General features: G+C 47.1%; 1 protein-coding gene across 5 annotated transcripts in view; it reads right to left on the reverse strand.

The window, feature by feature from the left end:
* The window catches only part of LOC135527865 (cyclin-dependent kinase 17-like), a 116,154-nt gene that overhangs the window by 74,650 nt on the left and 22,212 nt on the right, over window positions 1-19,292 (reverse strand). For all 5 annotated transcript variants that reach the window (XM_064956481.1, XM_064956478.1, XM_064956479.1 and 2 more), the window contains exon 2: window positions 3,735-3,888. In XM_064956481.1, the coding sequence (XP_064812553.1) occupies window positions 3,735-3,864 (130 nt within the window). In that variant the 5' untranslated portion in view covers window positions 3,865-3,888. The remainder of the gene's footprint in view (window positions 1-3,734; window positions 3,889-19,292) is intronic.

The raw sequence follows: 19,292 nt of genomic DNA on the forward strand, positions 1-19,292 counted from the left end.
GAGAGAGGTAAGGGAGGAGGGAGAGGGAGGAGGGAAAGAGGGAAGGGTGGAGGGAGAGGGAGGAGGGAGAGAGGTAAGGGAGGAGGGGAGGGAGGAGGGGAGGGAGGAGGGAGAGAGATGAGGGAAAGAGGGAAGGGTGGAGGGAGAGGGAGGAGGGAGAGAGGTAAGGGAGGAGGGAGAGGGAGGAGGGAAAGAGGGAAGGGTGGAGGGAGAGAGGGAAGGGTAGAGAGAGAGAAGGAGGGAGAGAGGGAAGGGTAGAGAGAGAGGGAGGAGGGGGAGAGGGAAGGGTAGAGAGAGAAGAGTAGAGAGAGGGGTAGGAGGGAGAGAGGGAAGGGTAGAGAGAGAGGGGGAGGGGGAGAGGGAAGGGTAGAGAGAGAGGGAGAAGGGAGAGAGGGAAGGGTAGAGAGAGAGGGAGGAGGGAGAGAGGGAAGGGTAGAGAGAGAGGGAGGAGGGAGAGAGGGAAGGGTAGAGAGAGAGAGGGAGGAGGGAGAGAGGGAAGGGTAGAGAGAGAGGGAGAAGGGAGAGAGGGAAGGGTAGAGAGAGGAGGGAGAGAGGGAAGGGTAGAGAGAGAGGGAGGAGGGAGAGAGGGAAGGGTAGAGAGAGAGGGAGGAGGGAGAGAGGGAAGGGTAGAGAGAGAGGGAGGAGGAAGGAAGGAGGACAAGAAGAAAATGAGAGAAGAGGGAGAGAAAGGGAGAAAAGAGGGGACAGATAAAGACCAGGCAGAAGGAGCTGACAGCAGAGATATGGACAGAAGCAGTAGTCATGTTAGCAGAGGGAGCTGACAGCAGAGATATGGATAGAAGCAGTAGTCATGTTAGCAGAGGGAGCTGACTGACAGCAGAGATATGGACAGAAGCAGTAGTCATGTTAGCAGAGGGAGCTGACTGACAGCAGAGATATGGAGACAGGCAGAGCATGGAGCAAGAGAGGCCTCAAGGAGACAGGCAGAGCATGGAGGAAGAGAGGCCTCAAGGAGACAGGCAGAGCATGGAGGAAGAGAGGCCCCAAGGAGACAGGCAGAGCATGGAGGAAGAGAGGCCTCAAGGAGACAGGCAGAGCATGGAGGAAGAGAGGCCCCAAGGAGACAGGCAGAGCATGGAGGAAGAGAGGCCCCAAGGAGATAGGCAGAGCATGAAGGAAGAGAGGCCTCAAGGAGACAGGCAGAGCATGGAGGAAGAGAGGCCTCAAGGAGACAGGCAGAGCATGGAGGAAGAGAGGCCTCACGGAGACAGGCAGAGCATGGAGGAAGAGAGGTCTCAAGGAGAAAGGCAGAGCATGGAGGAAGAGAGGCCTCAAGGAGACAGGCAGAGCATGGAGGAAGAGAGGCCTCAAGGAGACAGGCAGAGCATGGAGGAAGAGAGGCCTCAAGGAGACAGGCAGAGCATGGAGGAAGAGAGGCCTCAAGGAGACAGGCAGAGCATGGAGGAAGAGAGGCCTCACGGAGACAGGCAGAGCATGGAGGAAGAGAGGCCTCAAGGAGACAGGTGTGGACTGCTCAGGACAGACAGATTGGCAGTGACAGGTATAATCTGATGAAGAGGGGACAAAGAACACAGCAAGCAAATACAGGCAGGGGATGGGACAGGCAGAGACAGACTGAGGGACATCCATTGATGAAATGGCAGAGGCAATCAACCAACTGACCACTGGGAACCAGTGATATATAGTGATGGGTAAACGCAAGTAAACACAGTTTACCCACCTTTTGTGAAACAATGCATTGACAGTATAGGGAGTGTTACTCTTTTCACCACGACCGGCGATCAGAGTTTACCCCCCTATTTCTTTACCACTACATCAATGCTGAGAGATTGCACTAAAAACTATATACTTATCATGCTGTGGGTGGACCAATGACCAATGAGGATGGAGATGAAAAAACTTAACAACAACAAAAAAGAACTGTGTGGGTGTCTGCTCTTTTTCAATTCATCCCTAATTCCACTGCTTCTTAAACCCCTAAATATACCCTTAAACCAGGGCTTTGATTTCCCTCTGCATTGGCCCAATTTATCCCTGACTCTAAGCATTCACTGTTATCACTGCTCCTAGAACAGCCTGTACTCCACTGAGCCAGATCTGAAGCCTGATTCAGCAGGGCGAGAGAACACATCCCAGATCAGCCGTTAGAGCGGTGAGCACTCAGACTGTCTGTGAGTCCAATTAACACCATGGCAGATTGGGTGAACATGTACAACAGATTCAGTGTTAGAGCTTTCTAACATGTTGACAGGTACATAAAGAAAGAGAGAGGGAGAGAGAGAGAGAGAGAGAGAGAGAGAGAGAGAGAGAGGGGGAGAGAGAGAGAGAGAATGAGAAGGGGAGTGACAGAGAGAGAGGGCGATAGAGAGAGAGAGAGAGAGAGAGAGGGCGAGAGAGAGAGAGACAGAGAGAGAGAGAGAGAGAGAGAGAATGAGAAGGGGAGTGACATAGAGAGAGAGTGACTGAGTGACAGAGGGAGAGGGAGAGGGAGAGGGAGAGGGAGAGAGAGAGAGAGAGAAAGAGGGAGAGAGAGAGAAAGAGGAAGAGAGAAAGAGAGAGAGAGTGACTGAGTGACAGAGGGAGAGGGAGAGAGAGAGAGAGGGAGAGAGAGAGAGAAAGAGAGAGAGGGCTCTCTCACACCCACCCTCTCATTTTATCATTACTTCCCTCCCTCACTCTGTCTCATGTCCCATGGGAAGTTAACTGTCATAACCCTGGATAATATAGACGGACGGGAGAGAGAAGGAGAGAGGGAGGTAAAAATAGGAGTGAAAGTGATGTAGGTAGTGCTGCTATGGAATGAAGAAGGTAGCAGCAGAGAGAGATATGATGTCTGGGCAGAGGAGCATCCAAACTGCATCCTAAATAACATTACTGCTAGGGTATGAGAGAGAGTACCAATAATACAATAATCTAAATCCTAGATGAATGACATGCTGCTTTCTCCTTCCTCCTCCTTTTCTGACCCCCCCCTCCCCATTACACTCACAGAAGCTCCAAAAGAATAAAGACATTTCAAATGTCATATTATGTCTATATACAGTGTTGTAACGATACTCCCTCTCTGGAACAGCTGATGCTCTGTGTTCTGACCAGCTTTTGGTCTGTAGTGAGGAGACACACACACACACACACACACACACACACACACACACACACACTGGTGAAGCAGCCCACAACACTGACCGCAATGACCTGCAGTACTGCTGTCTCCCCACCAGGTGGTATAAGACACCACAACCCCAGCTCAGTGCAGTACTGTCCTACTTCCACTTTGATGAGTGCTGACTCCTGCAGGATGGGATAGGGCCAGACAGAGGCAGTCTGCAGGGAGGAGTCCTTATCAATACAGTACAATCTGCTCAGCCTGACTGACTGATGAGCTGCATGTATCACTGTAACACAAAGCAATCACCACCACTGTACTGTAAATGCTCCTAACTAGGAGTACACTGGTCAGATAGCAATGACTGGCTTCCAATACATCCCCCTCCCCTCACCACTCCACACCACTCCACACAATGCACAGTGAGGATGATGACGATGAAGATGAGGGTGAGGTTGAGGAAGGTGTTAGGGTGTAGTGCAGTCCGTTCCATCTCTGCCAAACATGCAGGATTGTTCACAATTTTGTCGGTTTATGTCCCCTTTGTGCATATTAGTCTATTTATTTGTGTGTGTGTGTGTGCGTGCATGTGTGTGTGTGCGTGCGTGTGTGCATGTGCGCGCGTTCGTGTGTGTGTGTGTCTCACCGTTTTCTCTGGCTGCAGAGGGCTCGTCCAGAGTCATCTGCTCGGCCAGTTCAGACAGGGAGTCGTCTACGGGCCGGGTGCTGCGGAGGGACATGGACAGCCTCCGTTTGATGATCTTCATCCTGTCCATCTCACACAGCCAGGGGCCCACGGCCTGGTGGGGAGAGACACAATGATAACACATTCAATCCTCAAATCTACTTGAAGTCATCGTCTTCACCATCATCATCATTAATAATACATTCAGATTCTCATACGGGACCTGCACTGTATTCAGAGTTCTAAAGTGCAACCATTTTGGAGTTTTCATGTAGGAGCACCAGTGCACCCTGGGAAAATAACTCCCCCAGATAATAATTGTTGTTGTGATGTTTTGCTGCACCATTGATCCCGAGCGCAGATTCATTCACCTCATGGCTGCACCAGAAGCCTCATTACTACAGCAGAAAGTGCTTGATTCTAGCTCGAAACTGTTCAAAAGATCCCATCTTACCAGAGCACTGTTTCTCTTCCCATGGTGGATTGGGGGGGGGGGTCGCATTTTACCTTCATAAAGCATGTCGCTGGCCATTCTAAAACTACTCGCGGGCCGTTATTTGTCACATGCGCCAAATACACCAGGTGTAGTAGACCTTACAGTGAAATGCTGAATACACCAGGTGTCGTAGACCTTACAGTGAAATGCTGAATACACCAGGTGTAGTAGACCTTACAGTGAAATGCTGAATACAACAGGTGTAGTAGACCTTACAGTGAAATGCTGAATACACCAGGTGTAGTAGACCTTACAGTGAAATGCTGAATACACCAGGTGTAGTAGACCTTACAGTGAAATGCTGAATACACCAGGTGTAGTAGACCTTACAGTGAAATGCTGAATACAACAGGTGTAGTAGACCTTACAGTGAAATGCTGAATACAACAGGTGTAGTAGACCTTACAGTGAAATGCTGAATACAACAGGTGTAGTAGACCTTACAGTGAAATGCTGAATACAACAGGTGTAGTAGACCTTACAGTGAAATGCTGAATACGCCAGGTGTAGTAGACCTTACAGTGAAATGCTGAATACGCCAGGTGTAGTAGACCTTACAGTGAAATGCTGAATAAAACAGGTGTAGTAGACCTTACAGTGAAATGCTGAATACAACAGGTGTAGTAGACCTTACAGTGAAATGCTGAATACAACAGGTGTAGTAGACCTTACAGTGAAATGCTGAATACAACAGGTGTAGTAGACCTTACAGTGAAATGCTGAATACACCAGGTGTAGTAGACCTTACAGTGAAATGCTGAATACAACAGGTGTAGTAGACCTTACAGTGAAATGCTGAATACAACAGGTGTAGTAGACCTTACAGTGAAATGCTGAATACAACAGGTGTAGTACACCTTACAGTGAAATGCTGAATACAACAAGTGTAGTAGACCTTACAGTGAAATGCTGAATACAACAGGTGTAGTAGACCGTACAGTGAAATGCTGAATACACCAGGTGTAGTAGTCCTTACAGTGAAATGCTGAATACAACAGGTGTAGTAGACCTTACAGTGAAATGCTGAATACAACAGGTGCAGTAGACCTTACAGTGAAATGCTGAATACACCAGGTGTAGTAGACCTTACAGTGAAATGCTGAATACAACAGGTTTAGTAGACCTTACAGTGAAATGATGAATACAACAGTTGTAGTAGACCTTACAGTGAAATGCTGAATACAACAGGTGTAGTAGACCTTACAGTGAAATGCTGAATACACCAGGTGTAGTAGACCTTACAGTGAAATGCTGACTACACCAGGTGTAGACCTTACAGTGAAATGCTGAATACAACAGGTGTAGTAGACCTTACAGTGAAATGCTGAATACACCAGGTGTAGACCTTACAGTGAAATGCTGAATACAACAGGTGTTGTAGACCTTACAGTGAAATGCTGACTACACCAGGTGTAGACCTTACAGTGAAATGCTGAATACATCAGGTGTAGTAACCTTACAGTGAAATTCTGAATACACCAGGTGTAGTAGACCTTACAGTGAAATGCTGAATACAACAGGTGTAGTACACCTTACAGTGAAATGCTGAATACACCAGGTGTAGTAGACCTCACAGTGAAATGCTGAATACACCAGGTGTAGACCTTACAGTGAAATGCTGAATACACCAGGTGTAGTAGACCTTACAGTGAAATGCTGAATACACCAGGTGTAGTAGACCTTACAGTGAAATGCTGAATACAACAGGTGCAGTAGACCTTACAGTGAAATGCTGAATACAACAGGTGTAGTAGACCTTACAGTGAAATGCTGAATACAACAGGTGTAGTAGACCTTACAGTGAAATGCTGAATACAACAGGTGTAGTAAACCTTACAGTGAAATGCTGAATACAACAGGTGTAGTAGACCTCACAGTGAAATGCTGAATACAACAGGTGTAGTAGACCTTACAGTGAAATGCTGAATACAACAGGTGTAGTAGACCTTACAGTGAAATGCTGAATACACCAGGTGTAGTAGACCTTACAGTGAAATGCTGAATACACCAGGTGTAGACCTTACAGTGAAATGCTGAATACAACAGGTGTAGTAGACCTTACAGTGAAATGCTGAATACAACAGGTGCAGTAGACCTTACAGTGAAATGCTGAATTACAACAGGTGTAGTAGACCTCACAGTGAAATGCTGAATACAACAGGTGTAGTAGACCTTACAGTGAAATGCTGAATACAACATGTGTCGTAGACCTTACAGTGAAATGCTGAATACAACAGGTGTAGTAGACCTTACAGTGAAATGCTGAATACAACAGGTGTAGTAGACCTTACAGTGAAATGCTGAATACAACAGGTGTAGACCTTACAGTGAAATGCTGACTTACAAGCCCTTAACCAACGGCGCAGTATAAATATTGACTTGTTTTTTACAGAAATAAAAATACATTTAAAAAAGTAACACAATAAAATAACAATAATGAGGATATATACAGGTTAGTTGAGGTAATTAAGGTGATGTAGGTGGGGTAAAGTGACTAGATAATAAATAGCGAGTAGCAGCACCGTAAAAAAAGATGGGGGGGATCAATGCAAATAGTCCGGGTCAGCGGGTAGGCATTTGATTAGCTGTTCAGCAGTCTTACTCTTATGAGGGGTACAAGCTGTTAAGGAGCCTTTTGGACCTCGACTTGGTGCTCCGGTACCACTTGCAATGTGGTAGCAGAGAGAACAGTATAGGTTGGCTGGAGACATGACCATTTTTAGGGCCTTCCTCTGACACCGCCTGGTATAGAGGTCCTGGATAACAGGAAGCTTGGTCCCGGTGATGTACTGGGCCGTACTCACTACCCTCTGTATGCCGAGCAGTTTCCATACCAGGTGTTGATGCAACCAGTCAGGATGCTCTTGATGGTAAAAGCTGTAGAAACCTTTGAGGATCTGAGGACCCATCTCTGAGGACCTGAGCCAAATCTTTTCAGTCACACTGGGGGTGTGCACAGCCCTCCTTTTCCTGTAGTCCACAATCAGCTCCTTTGTCTTGATCATGTTGAAGAAGAGGTTGTTGTCCTGTCTCTGACCTCCTCCCTATAGGCTGTCTCATCGTTGTCGGTGATCAGGCCAACCACTGTTGTATCGTCGGCAACCTTAATGATGGTTTTAGAATCATGGGTGAACAGGGATTACAGGAGGGAACTAAGCACTCACGCCCTGAGGGCCCCTGCATTGAGGATCAGCGTAGCAGTGTTGTTGCCAACACTTACCACCTGGGGGAGGGCTGTCAGGAAGTTCAGGATCCAGTTGCATAGGGAGGTGTTTAGTCCCAGCGTCCTTAGCTTAGTGATGAGCTTTGAGGGCACTATGGTGTTGAACGCTGAGCTGTAGTCAATTAACAGCATTCTCACATGTTCCTGTTGTCCAGGTGTGAAAGGGCAGTGTGGAGTGCAATAGAGATTGCATCATCTGTGGATCTGTTGGGGCGGTATGCGAATTGAAGTGGGTCTAGGGTTTCTGGGATGATGGTGTTGATGTGAGCTTTGAACCTTTCATGGCTACAGACATGAGTGCTAAGGGTCGGTAGTCATTTAGGCAGGTTACCTTTGCGTTCTTGGGCACAGGGACTATGGTAGTCTGCTTGAAACATGTAGGTAGTACAGACTCGGTCAGGGACAGGTTGAAACTGTCAGTGAACACACTTGCCAGTTGGTCAACGCATGCTCTGTGTACACGTCTTGGTAATTTTTCTGGCCCTGCAGCCTTGTGAATCTTGACCTGTTAAAAAGTCTTACTCACATCGGCTACGGAGAGCGTGATCACAAGGTCGGCCGGAACAGCTGGTGCTCTTATGCATGCTTCAGTATTGCTTGCCTTGAAGTGCATAGAAGTAATTTAGCTCGTCTGGTAGGCTCGTGTCACTGGGCAGCTATTGGCTGGGCTTCATTTTGTAGTTCATAATACTTTGCAAGCCCGACGAGCGTCAAAGCCGGTGTAATAGGATTCAATCTTAGTCCTGTATTGATGCTTTGCCTGTTTGATGGTTCGTCAGAGGGCATAGCAGGATATCTTGTAAGCGTCCGGGTTAGTGTCCTGCTCCTTGAAAAAAGGCAGCTTTACCATTTAGCTCAGTGCGGATGTTGCCTGTAATCCATGGCTTCTGGTTGGAATATGCACATACAGTGAGAGAAAAAAGTATTTGATCCCCTGCTGATTTTTTACGTTTGCCCACTGACAAAGAAATGATCAGTCTATAATTTTAATGGTAGGTTTATTTGAACAGAGACAGAATAACAACAACAAAAATAAAAAAAACGCATGTCAAAAATGTTATAAATTGATTTGCATTTTAATGGGGGAAATAAGTATTTGACCCCCTCTCAACAGAAAGATTTCTGGCTCCCAGGTGTCGTTTATACAGGTAACGAGCTGAGATTAGGAGCACACTCTGAAAGGGAGTGCTCCTAATCTCAGTTTGTTACCTGTATAAAAGACACCTGTCCACAGAAGCAATCAATCAATCAGATTCCAAACTCTCCACCATGGCCAAGACCAAAGAGCTCTCCAAGGATGTCAGGGACAAGATTGTAGACCTACACAAGGCTGTAATGGGCTACAAGTCCATCGCCAAGCAGCTTGGTGAGAAGGTGACAACAGTTGATGCGATTATTCGCAAATGGAAGCAACACAAAATAACTGTCAATCTCCCTCGGCCTGGGGCTCCATGCAAGATCTCACCTTGTGGAGTTGCAATGATCATGAGAACGGTGAGGAATCAACCCAGAACTACACGGGAGGATCTTGTCAATGATCTCGAGGCAGCTGGGACCATAGTCACCAAGAAAACAATTGGTAACACACTACGCCATGAAGGACTGAAATCTTGCAGCGCCCGCAAGGTCCCCCTGCTCAAGAAAGCACATATACATGCCCGTCTGAAGTTTGCCAATGAACATCTGAATGATTCTGAGGACAACTGGGTGAAAGTGTTGTGGTCAGATGAGACCAAAATGGAGCTATTTGGCATCAACTCAACTCGCCGTGTTTGGAGGAGGAGGAATGCTGCCTATGACACCAAGAACACCATCCCCAACTTCAAACATGGAGGTGGAAAAATGATGCTTTGGGGGTGTTTTTCTGCTAAGGGGACAGGACAACTTCACCGCATCAAAGGGACGATGGACGGGGCCATGTATCGTCAAATCTTGGGTGAGAACCTCCTTCCCTCAGCCAGGGCATTGAAAATGGGTCGTGGATGGGTATTCCAGCATGACAATGACCCAAAACACACGGCCAAGGAAACAAGGGAGTGGCACAAGAAGAAGCACATTAAGGTCCTGGATTGGCCTAGCCAGTCTCCAGACCTTAATCCCATAGAACATCTGTGGAGGGAGGTGAAGGTTCGAGTTGCCAAACGTCAGCCTCGAAACCTTAATGACTTGGAGAAGATCTGCAAAGAGGAGTGGGACAAAATCCCTCCTGAGATGTTTGCAAACCTGGTGGCCAACTACAAGAATGGTCTGACCTCTGGGATTGCCAACAAGGGTTTTGCCACCAAGTCATGTTTTGCAGAGGGGTCAAATACTTATATCTCTCATTAAAATGGAAATCAATTTATAACATTTTTGACATGCTTTTTTCTGTATTCTTTTGTTGTTATTCTGTCTCTCACTGTTCAAATAAACCTACCATTAAAATTATAGACTGATCATTTCTTTGTCAGGGGGCAAACGTACAAAATCAGCAAGGGATCAAATACCTTTTTCTCTCACTGTATGGTCACTGTGACTGTTGTGGTGTACTCCTCAATGCCATCAGAAGAATCTCGGAACATCCCGGAACACCATTCTGTGCTAACAAAACAGTCCTGTAGCTTAGCATCTGTGTCATCTGACCACTTCCATATTGAGCGAGTCACTGGTACTTCCTGCTTTAAAAAAATATTTTTTTGGGGGGGGGGATGTTTACCCCTTTTTGCTCCCCAATTTCATGATATCCAATTACGGTCTTGTCTCATCGCTGCAACTCCCCCAACGGGCTAGGGAGAGGTGAAGGTCGAGTGATGCGTCCTCTGAAACATGACCCGCCAAGCAGCGCTTCTTAACACCCGCCCACTTAACCCGGAAGCCATCCGCACCATTGCGTCAGAGGAAACACCGTTCAACTGATGACCGATGTCAGCCTGGCCCGGAACTAGGAGTCGCTGGGGCGAGATGAACCAAGTAAAGCCCCCACTTGCTAACCCCTCCCCTAATCCGGATGACGCTGGGCCAACTGTGCGTTGCACTATGGGACTGCAGGTCAAGGTCATTTGTGACACAGCCTGGGATCGAGTAAAGGCGGGTTTTATGACTGATCTTTTGCATGTCATTCTCACAAACTTCATGTTCTTAAAAGGACAGTGCACAATTTTCAGTGTATCTCAATAGGAAAATAGGTTTCTACATTATGTAAAAGCACTAACATTCTACAAATTAATTGTTTTATTTCAATTACAGGTATTTGTATCAACATTAAAGCTTTTTATAATTAACAAATGTCTTTACAGTTTTACATATGTGTTTTTACGGTACAATCAATCGATTTTAAAAATACATTTTCTGGTTATATTTTATGTTGTGTTCCTAACTTTTTTAAGTTGGGAGCACCAGTGCTACAAATGAAAAATGTAAATAAAATGTTGTAATAATGACAATTTTAACAATTCTGGATGAACAATGAACACTTTTATTTTAACCTAATATAATACATAAATAAAATTACAATTAAATCCATTTTAATCCCACTTTCTAGCACAATAAATCTGAATACTATTGCAAGATACTGTAGATACACACACACATGAGGAATACATAAGCCCACAAACACACAAAGAAAGCAACCCAACAAAGCCTGACTATATGCAGAGGAGACCCCCTGTTGGCTCCATGGCAGCTGAGCCAGCTGTGCCATGATATAAACACTACTCATTAACTACAGCATTCAACACAATCACTGGCATACATACAGTATAGAATGTATACTGTGTGTCTTTGTGCATGGGTGTGTGTTTATGAGTGTATGTTTGGGATTAATATGTCCCCCAAAAATATGTGTGCAAGCTTTTTGAGTTTGAGTCACAGAGTGTGTGTGTCTTTGGCGTGTGTGTGTGTGTGTGTGTGTGTGTGTGTGTGTGTGTGTGTGTGTGTGTGTGTGTGTGTGTGTGTGTGTGTGTGTGTGTGTGTGTGTGTGTGTGTGTGTGTGTGTGTGTGTGTGTGTGTGTGTGTGTGTGTGTGTGTGTGTGAGTCACTCAATCTGTATGTTATGTTTCTCTGTCTCTTGTTCCTGCCCCCCCCCCCCCCTCCTCTCTGCTGGCCTGAAGGGAGAGGCAACCATGGCTGAGTATTTCTGTCTCTGCTCCACTTCCCTGCCCCATAGGGCTCGGGACTCTCTCTCTCTCGGCACCCTGCTCTTTGTGTGTCCAACCTTAGACGTTTCAACAAAAGCCATTCATCCTTTCAGTCTGTCTTTCAGCGCTATAGAGGCACATGGATGTCTCACAGTGACGTATTCACACACAACGCTATATCAAAATCTGGATCTTGAAACTTACTCAGTAAGACAAACCTTGTGCTATGAATGTGAATTTGAATTCATGTAACTCTATGCAACAAAAAAAACCATGATGAACTTGACACTAATTCATACACACTCTCTCACAGCAAGAGGAGAATGTGGTATTGTCTGCCTGCCCATTGAGACTCCCGGAGAGAGAGAGACAAGGAAAGGGGGAGAAAGAGGTTTTCATTTCAGTCCATCCAACTCTGAATTATCTGCAGTGAATAAATCACCCTCTCATTTGCATGTTTCCCAGAGTCCATAAGGAGATAAGCATACGATTGGCTGATTGGATAAATTTCCTATGTGAACTCTGTGACCTATCGTCATCCAGGAATTAAGAGAAGAAAGAGATGTTGGGTACACATGCTAATGCAAACACACACACAATAATGAATGGTTTCACCAGGCTGGTCTTATCTCTGTTGAATTACCATGAGCAGTGATGCCATGTGAATATCATTAACCATTGGAAGAGGAAAACACAGCCTTTTTCGGGGGGTTGCCTATGGGGAACTGTTTGAGTGTTACAAGCACTATCCCCTGGTCTAACAGGATGCTTCCACACCAGCCTGTGTCGTTGTAACACCGTCCATCTCTGCCACTTCAGACCTAAAACTCAAAGCTGTGTTCCAAACAACACAACCCTGTTTAATTACTTTGGAACAAAAACCTTTGGACATATTAAAAGTCCCATGTTCACATACCCTGTACACATTCTTATCTTTAGCTAATATATTATGTAAACCTTTCTCAGATTATAGATGCTGACCAGTCTATAGCTGCTCGACTTTGCCAGATAAGGTCTGTGCTTCCTGCTATGACATCATCTCTCCCAGATGGACTTGGTACCAGGAAGCATTTGGCAGAAGTGTGCCAGAAAATGTGGGCTATGACATGTTCTGCTGCTGACCCCACATGACTCAGGTTATCCAACACACTGGCTGTATTCAACAGCTTCAAAACCGTGATGTATCATGAGTAAACTGTGACTGACTGATAGATCTACAAATAATATTGAGTAGTTATTTATGATGTAAGGTAATTGTAGATCAGTCTGTCTCAACTGGTCTTTGAAGTCGGCTGTAAATTTGAACGAGCACATTGACTCACAGCAGAGGCCTAGCAGTCACAGAGTGTGGCCCTGTGAGCATTACACTCACTACATGGAATAGACCGACCTTGTGCTACGTAGTCCACTGGTACCACCGTAAATGTTGCTTTCCAACTAAATGCAAAATGTGAATAAAAGTGATCATTTCTACACAATGGCATGTACTTACTACGCTAACGTGTAATTACATAGATTATTCAAATTATAGTTACACAGGTTAGTATCAGGCCTACTGACTGGTTAGAATCAGATCTACTGACTGGTTAGAATCAGACCTACTGACTGGTTAGTATCAGGCCTACTGTCTGGTTAGTATAGGGCCTACTGACTGGTTAGAATCAGACCTACTGACTGGTTAGTATCAGGCCTACTGACTGGTTAGTATAAGGCCTACTGTCTGGTTAGTATAGGGCCTACTGTCTGGTTAGTATCAGGCCTACTGACTGGTTAGTATCAGGCCTACTGTCTGGTTAGTATAGGGCCTACTGACTGGTTAGAATCAGACCTACTGACTGGTTAGTATAGGGCCTACTGTCTGGTTAGTATAAGGCCTACTGGCTAGTTAGTATAGGGCCTACTGACTGGTTAGTATCAGGCCTACTGACTGGTTAGTATCAGGCCTACTGTCTGGTTAGTATAAGGCCTACTGACTGGTTAGAATCAGGCCTACTGTCTGGTTAGTATAAGGCCTACTGGCTGGTTAGTATAGGGCCTACTGGCTGGTTAGTATAGGGCCTACTGGCTGGTTAGTATCAGGCCTACTGACTGGTTAGTATAAGACCTACTGGCTGGTTAGTATCAGGCCTACTGACTGGTTAGTATAAGGCCTGCTGGCTGGTTAGTATCAGGCCTACTGGCTGGTTAGTATAAGGCCTACTGGCTGGTTAGTATCAGGCCTACTGGCTGGTTAGTATCAGGCCTACTGGCTGGTTAGTATAAGGCCTACTGGCTGGTTAGTATCAGGCCTACTGGCTGGTTAGTATCAGGCCTACTGGCTGGTTAGTATCAGGCCTACTGGCTGGTTAGTATAAGGCCTACTGGCTGGTTAGTATCAGGCCTACTGACTGGTTAGTATAAGGCCTACTGGCTGGTTAGTATCAGGTCTACTGACTGGTTAGTATAAGGCCTATTGGCTGGTCAGTATTAGGCCTACTGACTGGTTAGTATACTGACTGGTTAGTATCAGGCCTACTGGCTGGTTAGTATAAGGCCTACTGGCTGGTTAGTATCAGGCCTACTGGCTGGTTAGTATCAGGACCAACTGACTGGTTAGTATAAGGCCTACTGGCTGGTTAGTATAAGGCCTACTGACTGGTTAGTATCAGGCCTACTGACTGGTTAGTATAAGGCCTACTGGCAGGCATACATTTCCCTAGAGTGAAGCCACTTCATACACACTTATGTTCAAGAGGTATTGATTACGATTCTAAAATCACTGAGTACAACCCTACAGACAGAGAGAGAGAAGAGAGGGTCTATAGAGAGAAGTAATTGAATCAGTTATAGAACCCAGTGCCCTTTATGGTTGTGAGGCCTGGGGTCTGCTTAACAACCAATAATCCATCAAATGGGACAAATACCAAATTGAGAATCTGCATGCAGAATTCTGCAAAAATATCATCTGTGTACAACGTAAAACACCAAATAATGCACGCAGAGCAGAATTAGGCCGATACCCGCTAATTATCAAAATCCTTAAATTCTACAACCACCAAAAAGGAAGTGATTCCCAAACCTTCCATAACAAAGCCATCACCTACAGAGAGATGAACCTGGAGAAGAGTCCCCAAAGCAATTACTTGACACATTGCAAACAAGGCAAACTAGGATGCTATTTGGCCCTAAACAGAGAGGACACAGTGGCAAAATACCTGACCACTGTGACTGACCCAAACTTAAGGAAAGTTTTGACTTTGTACAGACTCAGTGAGCATAACCTTGCTATTGAGAAAGGCCGCCGTAGGCAGACCTGGCTCTCAAGAGAAGACAGGCTATGTGCACACGGCCCACAACATGAGGTGGAAACTGAGCAGCACTTCCTAACCTCCTGCCAAATGTATGACCATATTAGAAACACATACTTCCCTCAGATTACACAGATCCACAAAGAATTTGAAAACTCCTATATCTACTGGGAGAATTACCACAGTGTGCCATCACAGCAGCAAGATTTGTGACCTGTTGCCACAAGAAAAGGGCAACCAGTGAAGAACAAACACCATTGTAAATACAACCTGTCAGGATTTGGCCAGGGTTGTTCCGGGTTTTGGTCAGTAGATGTCCCCATTGTGCTTTTTGTCCCTATGTTTTTCCCTTGATCCCCATTATTATTTGCACCTGTGTCTCGTTTACCCTGATTGTATTTAAACCCTTTGTTTCCCTCAGTTCTGTGCTCTGTGTTTGTATGTTAGCACCCTGCCCTAGTGTTCTGTGTGCTCTTGTCGATTCCGGGTGAAGTTCTTGTGGTATTCTTTTTTGTTTTTGTTTATTTTTGGTGATTTTCTTTTGAGGTCTTTTTGTGTTTTTCCTACCACCTTTTGGATTTGCCATTTTTTGTATTTTAGGATTTTTTTCTTTATTAAATACACCGTCTTAAGTACTGCTGTGTCTGCCTCATCTTCTGGGTTCTGCTGTCTATTCGTGGCTCAGTTGGTTAAGTGACTGTTTCTCACTCCGGGGACCCAGGTTCGAAACCGGGTCCTGACAGAAACACAGAGCCAAAAATGAACCCAGAGGCAGCCAGTTCCCAGGACCTTTTTGCCACGCTGTCCCACCACCAGGAGACTGTCCAACGCCACGAAGCTGCCCTGGTTCAGCAAGAGGCCTTAATGGCTAGACATTCTCATCTTCTGTCGGAGATGCTGACTTCCATTAAGCAAATATCTGATCGACTTACCCCGGCAACAGTTTCCGTCCCAGTACCTCAGGTTCACGTACCCATGGCAGTTAACCCCTGGCTGAACCTCGTCTTCCACCTCCCCAACGGTTCTCAGGTGATCCAAGTGCTTGTAAAGGCTTTCTCACTCAATGTTCTCTCTCCTTTGAGCTGCAACCCTCGTCGTTTCCCACCGACCGGTCTAAGATCGCATATATCATTACGCTGCTGTCGGAAAAAGCCCTGGCCTGGGCTACTGCTGTGTGGGATGCCCATAGTTCCTGCTGTGCCAGCTACTCTGCCTTTGCTGAGGAATTCAAACGAGTGTTTCAAGGCCCAAGCAGTGGTTCTGACTCAGCCAAACAGCTCCTGACTCTCCATCAAGGTTGGCGCAGCGTGACGGACTATGCCATCCAGTTCCGCACGGTGGCAGCAGCGAGTGGTTGGAACAACGAGGCGCTCACGGTGTGCTTTCTGAAAGGCCTTTCCGACACTATCCAAGATGAACTGGCTACTCGGGAACCACCGGACAATCTCGAGTCCCTGATCAAGTTGGCCTCACGCATTGACCAGCGTCTGAGAGAGAGAGAACTCAACCGTAGACCTCTAGCCCCTATCAGTCCCAGCTCCGAGTCCCCACCTTTATCATCGCTGGCTCCACCGGAACCCATGCAGATTGGACGCATCTCCCAGGCTGAGAGAGACCGCCGGATGAGGGAGCGACGCTGTCTATATTGCGGCAAACCGGGCCATTTCCGTTCCACGTGTCCCGGGCTCCAGGGAAACGCTCTGTCCCTTACAGACCGGGGGAACTGTAACGGGAAACATAACCTCCTCCCATCCGTCCAACTCCCGTCTGCTCATTCCAGTCACCCTCTCCTGGGACAACCACAAGCTTCACCTTCAAGCCTTGGTAGACTCTGGAGCCGCAGGTAACTTCATGGATGGTGTCTGGGCGAAGGAGAATGGCGTTCCCTCTGAACCTCTAAGTGACCCCATGAGGGTTACTACATTGGATGGAAGCCCTTTGGGATCTGGACTTGTCACTCATGTCACTACCTCCTTGAGACTTTCAGTTTCACAACACCAGGAATTGATGAACTTTCATTTGATCTCCTGTTCCGAGTTCCCTCTCGTCCTTGGATACCCCTGGCTTCACAGCCATAACCCTCACATCGACTGGTCTGTGGGCACTATCAAGCAGTGGGGTCCTACGTGCCAAGCTACTTGTATTTTCCAGAATTCCCGAGTTCTACTCCCGAGTCTTTAGAATCCATCGACCTGACCCGAGTTCCCGAGTGTTACCATGACCTCAAACTGGTGTTTAGCAAACAGAGGGCCACCATGCTACCACCCCATAGATCTTACGATTGCCCCATCGACCTGTTTCCGGGCACTTGCCCCCCAGGGGTCGGATCTTTTCCCTATCTCCACCCGAACGAGCTGCTATGGATACCTACATCAAGGACTCTCTGGAAGCAGGCCTCATGCGTCCATCAACCTCCCCGGCGGGAGCAGGGTTTTTCTTTGTGGCCAAGAAAGATGGTGGATTACGTCCTTGCATCGACTACCGGGGACTCAATGACATAACCGTCCGTAACCGTTACCCGCTACCCCTTATGGCCACAGCCTTCGAGCTGCTCCAGGAAGCAGTTGTTTTCACTAAGCTTGACCTGCGGAACGCATACCATCTTGTGCGGATCAGACCTGGTGACGAGTGGAAGACCGCTTTCAACACGCCTACTGGTCACTATGAATACTTGGTGATGCCCTTCGGCCTGACCAACGCCCCAGCGGTGTTCCAAGCGCTCATAAACGATGTGCTTAGGGATATGCTTAACATATTTGTGTTCGTTTACTTGGATGACATCCTCATCTTTTCGAGCTCCCTTCAAGAACACACTAAGCATGTCAGACAAGTACTCAAACGCCTCCTGGACAGCCATCTGTACGTTAAGCCGGAAAAATGTGAATTCCATTCATCCCGAGTACAATTCCTGGGATTTGTAGTGGAACCCGGTCGAGTCCAAATGGACCCTAGGAAGGTAGGGGCGGTAGCGGATTGGCCCACCCCCAAATCCGTTAAGGATGTTCAGCGTTTCCTGGGCTTCACAAACTTTTACCGCAAGTTCATCAAGAACTTCAGTTTGGTGGCAGCTCCTCTCTCAGCTTTAACCAAAGGTGGCAATGCAAGGTTTGTGTGGGGAAGAGAAGCTGAGACGGCCTTCCAAGGACTCAAGCAGCGCGTCCTCTCTGCTCCCATCCTGATACTACCGACTACGGATGAACCATTTGTGGTGGAGGTAGACGCATCAGAGGTTGGTGTTGGAGCTGTCCTGTCTCAGAGGGGTGAAGACAAGAAGCTTCATCCGTGCGCTTTCTTCTCACACCGGCTTACCCCGACTGAGAGGAACTACGATGTGGGGGATCGTGAACTCCTAGCGGTTAAGATGGCATTGAAGGAATGGAGACACTGGCTCGAGGGGGCTTCTCACCCGTTTCAAGTGCTTACGGACCACAAAAATCTGGAGTATATCCAGCAGGCGAAGCGATTGAACTCTAGACAAGCTAGATGGTCTCTTTTCTTCAATCGATTCCAGTTTATCCTCACCTATCGGCCCGGGTCGAAGAATCTCAAACCGGATGCCCTGTCCCGAGTCTACGCTCCTGCCATTCGAGATGACACGGACATGCCTGTCCTTCCTGCTGCTAAGATTGTGGCTCCGATCTCGTGGCAAGTTGAGGATACCGTGAGACGTGCTCAAGCTAGCGAACCGGACCCTAAAGGAGGCCCTGCCAATCGGTTGTTTGTCCCCAAGGCAGTGAGGACTCAGGTCCTTCTGTGGGGGCACTCCTCTCGCCTCACCTGTCATCCGGGCGTAGGTCGCACCTTGGAGTTCATCCAGCGTAAGTTCTGGTGGCCTACCATAAGAGAAGACGTTGCCACTTTCGTCAATGCCTGCCCCGTGTGCTGCCAGGGCAAATCTTCTCACCTCCGCCCTCAAGGACTCCTTCACCCTTTACCTGTTCCCCACAGACCCTGGTCCCATATCTCATTGGACTTTATTACTGGACTTCCTCCATCCCATGGCAATACTACTATCCTAGTCATAATCGACAGGTTTTCAAAGGCGGCCAGGTTCGTCCCTCTGACTAAGTTACCTTCTGCCAAGGAAACGGCTGAGTTGGTAATTAATCATGTGTTCCGAGTCTTCGGCATTCCTCAAGATGTGGTTTCTGACAGAGGTCCCCAGTTCGCCTCAAGGTTTTGGAAGGCCTTCTGCCAACTCATGGGGGCTTCTGCCAGTCTATCTTCAGGGTACCATCCGGAGTCCAACGGCCAAACAGAGAGGATGAATCAAGAGCTGGAAACCACCCTCCGATGTATGACTGGTGACAACCTGTCCACATGGTCATCCTTTATTGTTTGGGCCGAATACGCGCACAACACCTTGCGCTCCTCCTCCACTGGTATGTCCCCGCACGA

The sequence above is a fragment of the Oncorhynchus masou genome, chromosome 33 (genome assembly GCF_036934945.1).
Source record: "Oncorhynchus masou masou isolate Uvic2021 chromosome 33, UVic_Omas_1.1, whole genome shotgun sequence".
Lineage (NCBI taxonomy): Eukaryota > Metazoa > Chordata > Actinopteri > Salmoniformes > Salmonidae > Oncorhynchus > Oncorhynchus masou.